Consider the following 11,724-nt stretch of genomic DNA (forward strand, 5'->3'; position numbering starts at 1 on the left):
TTGCGGCTTGGTTCATGGGTCAGCAGTCAAGGGTCATCTTCGGCCAAGCAGTCCAAAAGTCGGTCAAAGGCTAGCCGAAGGATCATTCAAACTTTTTTTTATTTTAGTCAAAGTAATTTATTTCTTTTTGTAATTTTTTAAGCATGACTCTTCGCCTGTTTTCTCTTCTATGGAATGATGATAACTTTTCTCCTTTGTTCTTTTGAGAACTCTTTCAATTCTTAGGTGGTTAGCCTAGAATTCTTTTCAGTTTATCAAGTTCTTTTCATCGGACTTGACGCAGCCTTCGCTTAACAAAGCTTAGGGTTTTCATTAGTAGTTTTAGGGGCTTAGGGACTTTCGGGAATTCATTTCTCACATCCTAACATCCTTTAACCGGCGCATCTCCCTTCTTCTTTGTTCCACCCCCTCTTTCGAATAATCCTTCGCGAGTTTGGGCCTAAGGAATTTTGGGAGTTTTGCTCTCACGCCTTAGCATCTGCTCCAAGGTTCATTAGGAGTCAAGGATCTATCAACCCCTACCGAGCCAAGTGTGTGAAGTCCTTAGGGAGATCGTATCATTTAGTTATTAGGTCATTTTGATTTCCACATTTTCCCGTTAAAATTAATTTTTACGTTTTAAAGACACCACCAAACCCCCAAAAAAATCGCCTGTTCTAGACTTGTTTACTTCATATTTCTTTCGAAGGCTTTTGTAGAAAAGAACCTCCTTCCCTGTGGATTCAATCTCTAAGTACTACAATCGATGAGTTGTGCACTTGCGGCTATTGACTTCATTTAGGGTAAAACTTGACACCCACACACTACATCCGCATCAAGTTTTTTGTGATGTTTCCAGGGAAGGCACGCGTTTTCTTTTCCTCAAAACCCTAAGAAAGGTTGCTAAATTGACTCTAGAAACCTTTTTCTGCTTATTTCCATTTTTCGGTTCTTTTTGTTTCAATTCCCAAAGCCATAGACCCTATAAATCAAAATCCCTACTACTAGGAAGGTCTTTACAACACTCCTCAAGCCACCAGAAGCAGAGAAGAGCAATACATATGCGACCTCTTCAACTCAGTTCAGAACTCAAATCCGAACTACCGAGCATTCCTGGATGAGCCCTACACGCCTCCCATGGTGAACCCTAGACGAGTTGTTTATCGCCTACCTCACCAAATCCTCCAGCAGGATGAAAACGTCCAGATCAGTAATCGATTGGAACAGCTTGAAGCCACGATCAAGCAATTCATTGAGGTTCAAGCCGTTACTATAGGTGCCTTTAACGAAAGGATAGACAGCATATCGAAGCTTTTCAACGAGAAGATTGATGACCTTGCTTCCCAGGTCAAATCGATAGAAGAACGAGCAACCAAAGATGCAGCCATGATCGCTAATAGATTCGACAACATGGAAGAAGAACAAGCTAAGCACACTCATAAGCTTCGCAATGCTAAGAACAAGATCATGGACCTGGATTTCAAACTCGACGATAAAGACAATACCCTCAACGAAGCTAAGAACGAGTCTTATGACTTCACGGTTGAAGTTCGGATAAGGTATACAAGGTTATTGACAAAACCAAGGAGCAAGACTCAACCATAGATAAAGTTGTTTCTGCTCTTGATGAAGTTGAAGAAAAAGTTGAGGAGATCATGCAAGGACTTGCAGCACAAAGTTTAGCACCTCACATTAAATACCTAGGCCCAGAGAGGAAGCATACTAAGCCAGAAGACCCAAGAGATCATTCAGGAAGCAAAGAAGCAAGCAATTCCAGCAACTCACCTTGGAGACACTCTCCCGCGGTCGTATCCCCTGTGATCGTGGCCAAGAGGCGTCCACCCGCGGTCGTACTTGGTCTACCCGTGGCCCACAGTTGGTTTTCTGCAGTCTTGTCCCTGCAGTCATGGCCAGCCGTCAAAACATTCCAAGACAACCCCATCCGGCTCATACAAGCAGTTGTTCGTCTGATGCACCTTCTGGAGTAGTTAAACCCCTTTTTCAGCAACTGATTTACTCTATCAGCACTCAGGAATCTGAAGACGAAGACGAGCCATTATCGTGCAACATGGCTTTGTCTTGTAAAGATGAGTATGAAGAGCAATACTCTGAAGATGAAGAATATGGCTTATTCGTAGAGAACCCAGACGCAGGATACTCATCAGGATGAAGTACACTAGAAGTTGAATGGATCACTAGCAACATCAGTAGGGAGAAGCTCATAGAGTTCAACAACTTCGTCAAAGGACTCCCTGCTCATCTAAGCTTCGATGATGTCTGGAAGCTTCATTGTTTGCAGGTCTTTTTCAGATACTGTAAGGAGTCTAAGGAGGACATCCACAAGTACTTTATGTGAGCCCGATATCTAACATCACCAGAAGCAGCTATCTACTCAATTCACCTTTAAAGACCTGAAGAATGCAGATACTACACCAACAAAATCAGCAAAGAAAAGCTTGATGAATTCAATGATCTAGTTCAAAGCTTACCTGAAGGAATCACCTTCGCCAGATCTTACAAAGACTTCATGATCGGCCATTACTTTGGTGAGAGCAAGGAATCCATTCCTGAAATAGAAGACTTGTTCAATCATGCCAGAAGAGGTAAACCCGTTCAAATACTTCACAAAATCGAAGGTCAAGGTCAGTTTCTCATCTCTTATTCGATTAGAGGTGAAATGTTTAACAATGTGCTTTGTGATTCTGGAGCTTGTCTCAACATGATGTCCAAGGTAATTGCTTTGAGACTTGATATTAAGCATCTGCGCAGGACTAGGACAAATATAAGTCTAGCTGATGATTCCAATGCAACACCTAAAGGAGTAGCTTATGACATTCCTTTAAAGATAGGAGACTGCATTGTTCCTGTCGACTTCTACATTGTTGAAACAAAGGACGCAACACATCCAGTGATTCTTGGATGGCCTTTTCTAGCAACTTCCGAAGCCATCATGGACTGGCCGAACTGGAGGATCTCATTTGCTAATATCAACAAAGATGTCTTCACGGAAGCTGTCACGTACAACACCAAAGCAGGAAAACGTCCTGAAACAGAGGAGTTTGAAGCAAAACTTTGGAGTGACGAAGAACCTGCTAAGTAAAACAAGAAGATTACGAAAAAGCCTTGTCTTAGGGAAACCCGTTCAAGAAGATTTTTTCATAACACCGAACGCTTAAATAGGTCGTCCTCCAGTTTTTTCCCCTTTTGTTTGTTCTTCCTCTTGTGGAATCATGTTTAGGCAAAGCTTGACACATGCACTAGTTCAATCACATGGTAATTTTCTTAACACTTATCTTCCTTAAAAACACACTGATTTATTGCCTCCTGAACGCAGCAATATACACAACAGAGTTTCAGAAAACAGGACTCCCACATGTGAATATAGTTCTTTTTCTTAGTTTCTTAGTTCTTGGTGAGGACATCGAAAAATTTATTAGTGCTAAGATTCCTGATAAAGATGAAGATCCCCTTTTATACGAGATTTTTGGTGAGGTTATGTTACATGGACCATGCAAAAGAAACAATCAGCACAGTCCGTGTATGGTAGGTTGGAAAATGTTCAAAGTTCTTCCCCAAGGCCTTTAATCCAGAAACATCTATTGATGAAGCTGGTTACCCGAAATATTGGAGGCGGAAAGATGGTAGAACAATTAATAAGAAAGGAGTTGAATGTGATAACTCCTCTATTATTACATACAATCGGGATCTATTGATTCAATTTCGAGCCTACATCAATGTCGAATGGTGCGACCAATAATGCTCTATTAAGTATTTTTTCAAATACATAACCAAAGGTCCTGACTACATACGAGTTGGAGTTGGTGAAAGCGAAAAAGAAAACAAAAACGAAATAAAAGAGCATTATAGTTGCAAATTAAAATTTTAGTTTCTTAACTATTCTTTTAAGTTGTTTTTCATTACAAACTGAACTTTTAAAAGTTTTAGTAAATATTTTGTTAAAAGAAGTGAAAAGGAAAACAATCGTATATGATATGGTAAATATAGAAACAAATAACCACAATGAAGCTATATTTCATTCTTCTATGACGTTAAATTCTTTAGTCTCAACAATTAATTTTTTAGGTTTCTAAAGTCAATTTAATATACAGATATGTGTTCGCTTGTGAGGCTGTATGGCGTATCTTGGCATTCGTTATTCAGTTTTGTACGATAGCAGTTGAAAAGCTTTCGTTCCATCATCCTCATCAATAACTTATCGTGTAGACGAAGATGACCTGGTTGAAAATGTGTTAAATCATATGTCTGTTAGTCGGTCTAAATTCTTAGTGTGGATGGAATGCAATAATATGTATCCAGAAGCTAATGAGCTCACTTATGCAGATTTTCCAACTAAGTTTGCTTGGCATGTCAAGACAAGAACTTGGGAGCCACGAAAACGACGAAAAACTATAGGTAGAATCACATATGTGCCACTTACATTGGCCGCTTTTCATCAGCTCTTTGGCGCAAGTGTAAAGTTTTACAACTTACATGAAATATGAGATTGCACACAGGTCATACTGAAGACGATGCTGAAGATATTAGAGCATTCTCAAAGTGGATATTGGATATTGGTGACGAGAAAATAAGCAAGCCTAATACTGGAGAAGTCGAAATTGAGATACAAGAAGATTTGCTAATTCTTGATTGCGACGATCTTGTACAATCAATTGTTCAGGAGATTTACGGTGAATCAGTTTGCCACCAATACAGATGCACAGTTTTTCGGAGATAGAGCTATATTGAGTCCTAGGAATGTGGATGTGAAGATCATAAACCAATATACGCTATCAAAGTTACCATGTATTTTTTCAAACCTTTAAGACAACTTTAATATTATTCATTCAGCCAATAAATTTAAAATATGGAGACATATTTTAACAATAATATGGACTTAGTCACGAGCAATCTTCACCTTAAACATTTATGCATTCGCATTTCAAACTAAATAGAGAATGATTATTAAAAACAGTACTAAAATTAATATTCTGTTATATGTAAGTAATGTTTGAAATTGTTTAATATTCAGGTGAAGAAAAAAGATATCTAAATGCAGATACTATTGAACCTTCAGACACAAATGATGCTGAAATCAAAGAGAGAGGCGGCCTGGTAGGGACACCATGATACGATAGGGGATAAGGGCAAAGTTCAGTAAGGGCTCCTCGGATCACGAGTTGGACTCGAACCAGCATGTCTGGCAAAAAGATAGAACCCACCCTAGGCCCGGCTGGCAAGCAACACTTGACACTTTCTGTGCAAGGCGGGTCAGCCACCAACTCGGTGCAAGTAACATGACCTATAGCTCGGCCTTCGCTTTTTTAGGTGACGGGCACATGCTTCTCAGTACTAATTCGTATGGATTTAGCACGACCCAGCGGTCAAATTCTTGGTGGGAATCATCAACGTTTTTTTTTTGGTCTCTCCGAATGTTGAGCAAGTGCAGCTCTTCCCCTTCAGACATTGTATATATGTAAGGGTTTTTGAATAGCATTAAGATTTTAGATATGCCTAATCACAAATTATTTTTGAAGTTGGAGCTCCAATAATATTACTACAAAACATTGACCCTAAGAGTGGATTGTGCAATGGTACATGATTGATAGTGACTAAGTTAGCAAATCATGTTATCAAGGCTAGGGTGATTAGAGGAACCTACGACAATAACGTTCATGATTGTATGTTAATACCAAGGATGTTTGTAACACGGGTAGATGCATGCTTTCCCTTCCGTTTGCGTCATAGAAAGTTTCCTATAACACTTGCTTTTAATATGACTTATTAACAAGATTCAAGGTCAAACGCTTGAGAGAGTTGGGTTGTATTTACCCAATACAGCAAAAGAAAACAATGAATATTGTTTACAAGGAAGTTTATGCTAAAATTTAGTGCTTAATCGATAAGAAAACAAAATCAGAATTTGGTTGGTTAAGTAAACCATTCGAAGTCATTTTAAAAAATCTCGGTCTATTCGGATTCTCAGATTGATTTAAGTGAAAATTTTTGGTTTGATTTAAGTGAAAATTCTGTGTTTGATTTAAATGAAAATTTTTGGTTTAATTTAAGTGAAAATGACACGTAAACAAAATAGACGAATGATAATAGTACACATCATTATTTTTTCCGTCGCTATAAACTCGTTACATTAGATTAAAACTTCACATATATGCTACTTTTCATTACCAAAGTTAAGTTTTTCATATGATTTACATCTTTAAATGACGTTTTAGACCCCAAAATTAAGATAATTCTATATTCAAGGAAATATCTGGTTATATGGTTGTTTTAAAACTTTTTAATATAAAAGATGACAAAAAGGTAAAATGCAACTTGCATTATCTATTTTAAAATTATCACATTAACATTTTTTTTTTAAAATAATTCTATAAAGAGAAAAATATGCGCACTCCTCATCACGGTGCACGATAGCATGAATCACCCGTATGGCACTATTAACAAATTAGCACCGTTTACTTTCACTGGAATATTTACTTAACCACAAAAAAAAAAAAAAAAAAAAATCCTCAATTTTTATTTATCGTTTTTATTTTTCCGAAATTCTCGATCGCCGATCGACGGCAAATCTCAGAGTTTTTTCCCGGCGATTCATTCCGGGATGATGTGAATCGCCGATTACTCAATAACTTTCACTGAAACCATAAACCCTAAAAGTTTACTGTAGTAATACACCTTCTCGATACGAAAATCCACTTCGGGATTCGTGCTTTTTGCTACCTCGATTTGGTTCTTGATCTGCTCGAACTCTGGAAGAAGAGCTTGCGGCGATCTATTTTAAGCCTTGTTTCTATTTTCCCCCAAAAATCTCAGTAAGATCGCTAGCTCTATTGCTCTTTGTGTTTCCTTCCTGAAATCTAGGTTTTGTGTTTGTTTTGTGGGTTTCTAAATTGAGAAATGAGCAAATCTCGAGTAGAGCTTTAAAAAAAGATTAATCCTTTTGAGAAGGGTTTATCGTGATGTTAATAGCTTAAATCTGACTCTTTGGATTGTTGAAATGTGTCTAAAATGGAGAGAGCATTAAGCAGCTCTTGACTTCCACATACTTTAGTTCTCCAAATCTATTTGAGTAATTGTGTGATTCTCTCATGTTAGAAAGTTGTAAAGTTGCAATTTTTCAAAATCGGAACCTGAGATTCTGGATCTCGAATCCGAGGATGATTCTAGTACGTTAGTTAAGTACGGTTTTGTTTATGGCTTCTTGTCTGAACATGTTGTACGTGTGAGCTCTTTGGTCAGGGTTGGTCATTTATTGGTTTATAATTGCAGTGCCTTAAAAGAATAATGTTATTATTCTCGTGAATGTTTGCAGATAATGATGATCTTTTGGTGCTTGGGAATGGATTTTAGCTTGCGAGAACGGTCTTAGTTTCCTATTTTGCAGAGCTGCTTTTTATATATATTGGCTTGGTTCTCTATCTACATGGAAGCATACAGAGAGGAAGCTCTCAGAGTGAAACAGATCGCCGAGAGAAGGTTTGCTGAAAAAGACTTCACGGCGGCGAGGAGCTACGCCTTGAAAGCTAGGTCCTTGTCTCCTGATTTGGAATGTTTATCTCAGATGGTTGCAACGTTTGAAGTCTACTTAGCTTCTCAGAGTAGAAGCGGTGGTCAAATTGATTACTACGCAGTTCTCGGACTAAAACCTTCTGCCGGGAAAAGAGAAGTGAAGAAACAGTACAAGAAGATGGCTGTTTTGCTCCATCCCGACAGGAACAAATCCATCGGAGCTGATGGTGCGTTCCATCTCATTTCCGAAGCCTGGAATTTCTTGTCCAATGAGTTTAATAAAAGTACGTTCTATTACAAAAGAAAGAAGCATATCGACTCCACAGTGGTTCAGAAGCATACCCCTGAGTACATGTCTGCGACTGTGACCGGGACTGGAGGGTTTGATCGGTTTCCGCAATCTTCAGAGAGACTTGACACTTTCTGGACTGTATGCACCTCATGCAAAGTTCAGTACGAGTATCTAAGGAAGTACGTGAATAAGAGGCTTTCATGTAAAAACTGCCGCGGAGCATTTATAGCTGTAGAAACTGGTCCAGCTCCTGTTAGTGCACCGTTTCATTACGCGCCTCCATCTCATGCTCCTCCGAGTAATGGCTATAGCGCGCATGGTTATGATGCTGTTGCACGTACGCCAACCAATTCCACGTATTTCTTAGGCCACTATCCTGGCCAAGGTCATGGATATGAATACGCTACGAATGGTTCTTATGAATGGAGCTCCTCATACCCTGGAACAACCTCCCCGGGGAATCTAGATTTGAAGCGTGTTTCCTCAGTGTCCAATGGCTATCCTTATAAGCACAGCAACTCGGTAGTCAGCCCGATAATAAGTAAAGTCAAAGATGGTTCTAATGGGACATGCTCGATGAAAAGCGCACCAGGTCGTCTTAGATATCCTAATCCACCGAGCGTGTCTGCTCCTGCAAATGCAAGTAAGGTCAGCAGACCTGGGAAGAAGAGCAGGGTTTCCTTGGAATCGTCTGTTAATGGATTTCTTGAGAACCCTCTGAGATCTGCTTCGGTATCAAAGATAACGAATGCGGATGCAAACATGGAACAGGATTACAAACTTCATGGCCAAAGGCGGTGGTCTGCTGCGTCAGTGTTGGATACACGGAAGCCATTAATTCAAAAGGCCAGAGGAGACATTAAGCAAAGACTGGAGATCTTGAGATTGGCTTCAGAGGCGGCGGCAGCAGAGGACGCAACACCACTTGATGAGAAAACTGTTGTCTCCTGTAAGTTGGGAGATGCTACGGGACGCAAAACCAGTGGTCCAATAACAGTTCCAGACTCCGATTTCCATGATTTCGATAAAAACAGATCGGAGGAGTGCTTTGAGCCAAGGCAAATATGGGCAATATACGACGAAGATGATGGTATGCCACGCTTGTATTGTGTGGTTAGGGAAGTACTCTCTGTTCAGCCCTTTAAGATTGACATAGCCTACTTAAGCTCCAAGACCGACATCGAGTTCGGTTCGATGAAATGGGTACAATACGGTTTTACAAAGTCGTGTGGACATTTCAGGATACGAAACTCTGACATAGTTGAACAAGTAAACATCTTTTCGCATCTTTTGAGAGGCAAGAAGACAGGGAGAGGTGGTTGTGTTCGAATCTTCCCCAAAACTGGAGAGATTTGGGCTGTCTACAAGAACTGGTCATTAAACTGGAACGAATCTACCCCGGACGAAGTGAGGCACCAATATGAAATGGTCGAGATCCTTGATGAGTATACCGAACAGTGTGGTGTGTGCATTGTGCCTCTTGTTAAACTAGAGGGCTACAAAACAGTGTATCACAGGAGCACAAGGGATGATGATAAGAAGTGGATACCAAGGAGCGAGATGTTGGGGTTTTCGCATCAAGTTCCATCTTGGTTTCTTAAAGATGCAACTAGCGGTTTTCCTGGAAACTGTTGGGACTTAGATCCGGCTGCAATCCCTGAGGAGCTGCTTCACATCTGAGCAGGAACCGATTGATATCAAGAAAGAGGGCTTTAGTTGAGTCCAAGTGTAAGAGTTGTATCAGCTAAGAATCGACAAAAAGACTGGAGTTTTATGAAGGACTGTTGTTAACACGCAAATTGTTCTGTTTGATCACTGAAGCTGTTGTATTAGGCAATGTTCAACGAGTAAGCAAAGCATAGTTTGACTTTTGTTTGCTCTGTTTTCTTCTATTCTACGATTCTGTATTCGTTTCTTTGTTGACCTTAGTGATGACAGAATTTTTACAGTAGAGTTATAAATGTAGCAATTTATATTTCCATTTCTTACTTGTTTTTATTTAGTTATATGAAATCTACTGAAATTATAGAACGTTCAAAGTTATATTTTCAAGAATTTATCTAGAATGTCATGTGAAGTGAGAACCTCTCATGATTGATTACTTTTTTCAATAATACCTTAACGTTTGTAAGTTACTAGTTAAGAAGGCTTCTCATTCCCTTCCAAATTTGTAGCTTCTTACTTGCTAACTGCTCCTAATTAGTAACCTTAACAATAAACCGTGGACCATTCTCGATCATGTTCAAAATACAATTTACTAAGTCTGGATTCATAGCGTTCGCAAGATCACGATTTTTGCAATAATTATGTGATATTTTATTTTAATCAAACAATCGATATAAAGTTATGTGATATGAATTTTTAATTAAAAACAAAAAAATCGATTATAAAACACCATAATGTGTACCCGAATATTATAATACTGATATAGTATATGTTTTGGTAGAATAAGTGTAACATTCCGATTTTTGGTTAACCAAATATCGGATGTTACCAGTTCTTAATTCCGGTTTTATTAAATTAAACCATCTCTATTCCCTTTTTTTTTTATTTCCTTTTTAGTTGGGTCTTTCCTAATTTCTTTCTAAGAGCCCATTAAGCCCAGCCCATCTATTTAACCTCTATATAAATACCTAATTAAATCCCTAAAACCCTCATTAAGCTCCTAATCAACCCTAGCCACCTTTTTCCTCTCTCTTTCTCTCCTCTCTGCGCCGAGCTGCTTCCTTTCTCTCTCTCTGCGTTTTCTTCTTCTTCTTTCTCTCTCTTGGCCGCGTCTCTCTCTCTCCTTGCCGCGGCCGCCGCCATCCTCCAAGCCTCTCTCGCCGTTGAAGCTTCCTTGCCTCGCTGTGATGTCTGCGCCGCCTCCTTCTCCTTTGGGTGAGATGGGAGCTGATTCTGATGGATCTCCTCTTAGATCTCCTTCTCCTCTGCCTCCTCCTCCAGTTTCTCAGCCTTCTAAGCCAAGGTGAGGGTTCTGTGGCTTCATCCTCTCTTACATATGCATGGTTGTCTTTTAAGTGACATTTTCTTAGATCAGGCTTAGATCTGCTTGTTAGGGTTGTTAGAATTGTTTAGGACCTGGATCTATGTTGCCTGTTTGTTGATGATTGCTGGTTGCTGGTGGAATGAGATAATTAACCTGAACTTGGATCTAAAACTTATTGGACTTTAAAATATTGATTGTGTGATGTTAACCTGATTATTGTTCCTTTTTGTTACAATTGGTATCACCGAACGTGCATCTTAATAATGGAAAGACCTTTAAGAAATGGATGATTCTTTGAAATGGATGATTGTGCATATAGATCTCTGATAGGACCCCTGGCTCCCGGAGGCGGGAGTCAGTGTTGTTTGTTGGCTATCGCTGTCGTGTGAGGCACGGCTAGAGCCATCGCTGGAGTGGATTAGCGATCCACTGTTTATTGAGCCGTCCAAAGGGACCGCTGGGTACAGCTTTCTGGTGAGACCGCTATGAGCAGCCGTCTGAGTGACCGTTAGTGTCATAGCCTGTCTCGGTGATTGCTGTGGATCAGTCTGTGTGACTGACAGAGTGATCCTGACTAATGGGTATGGTAATAGGCCAGCCATTGGATGGGATCAGCCTAAGTCATTGAGTAATCCCAATTACTCACCCCTCCTCTCCCCTTGTCATTCAGGTTTAGTAGAGAGATCAGCCTAAGTCTGTGTTGTTGATTGTTACCTGAGCGTTTTCCTGGCGATCATGTGTGCTCACCAGATCGGACATCCTACCGGATGCGGTTCGATGGCCGACCTAACATATCCGGTTCTCCGCTCTCTTAGGAACCTGGGATAGGGATGTTACAATAAAAGTACTGAGTTAGTCTAATATGGGTATCATGTAAATTATATAATTTTTTTTGGGTGCAACTATATAGATTATATAGTTACATAAACGAAAATATGAC

The 11,724-nt window shown here is 39.7% G+C and overlaps 1 protein-coding gene across 1 annotated transcript; it reads left to right on the forward strand.

The window, feature by feature from the left end:
* The first annotated feature begins 6,499 nt into the window (after positions 1 to 6,499).
* On the forward strand, positions 6,500 to 9,776 carry LOC18013943. Its single transcript, XM_006396102.2, has 2 exons — positions 6,500 to 6,806; positions 7,307 to 9,776. Exon 2 carries the CDS (start codon positions 7,418 to 7,420, stop codon positions 9,473 to 9,475), a length of 2,058 nt encoding a protein of 685 aa, XP_006396165.1. The 5' UTR covers positions 6,500 to 6,806; positions 7,307 to 7,417; the 3' UTR covers positions 9,476 to 9,776.
* The last annotated feature ends 1,948 nt before the right edge of the window (positions 9,777 to 11,724 follow it).

This window comes from Eutrema salsugineum, unplaced genomic scaffold (assembly GCF_000478725.1).
Source record: "Eutrema salsugineum unplaced genomic scaffold, Eutsalg1_0 scaffold_4, whole genome shotgun sequence".
NCBI lineage: Eukaryota > Viridiplantae > Streptophyta > Magnoliopsida > Brassicales > Brassicaceae > Eutrema > Eutrema salsugineum.

What these genes read in the sequence shown, in the direction of transcription:
- LOC18013943 (XM_006396102.2), top strand. Translation starts at nt 7,418, where the DNA reads ATGGAAGCATACAGAGAGGAAGCTCTCAGAGTGAAACAGATCGCCGAG.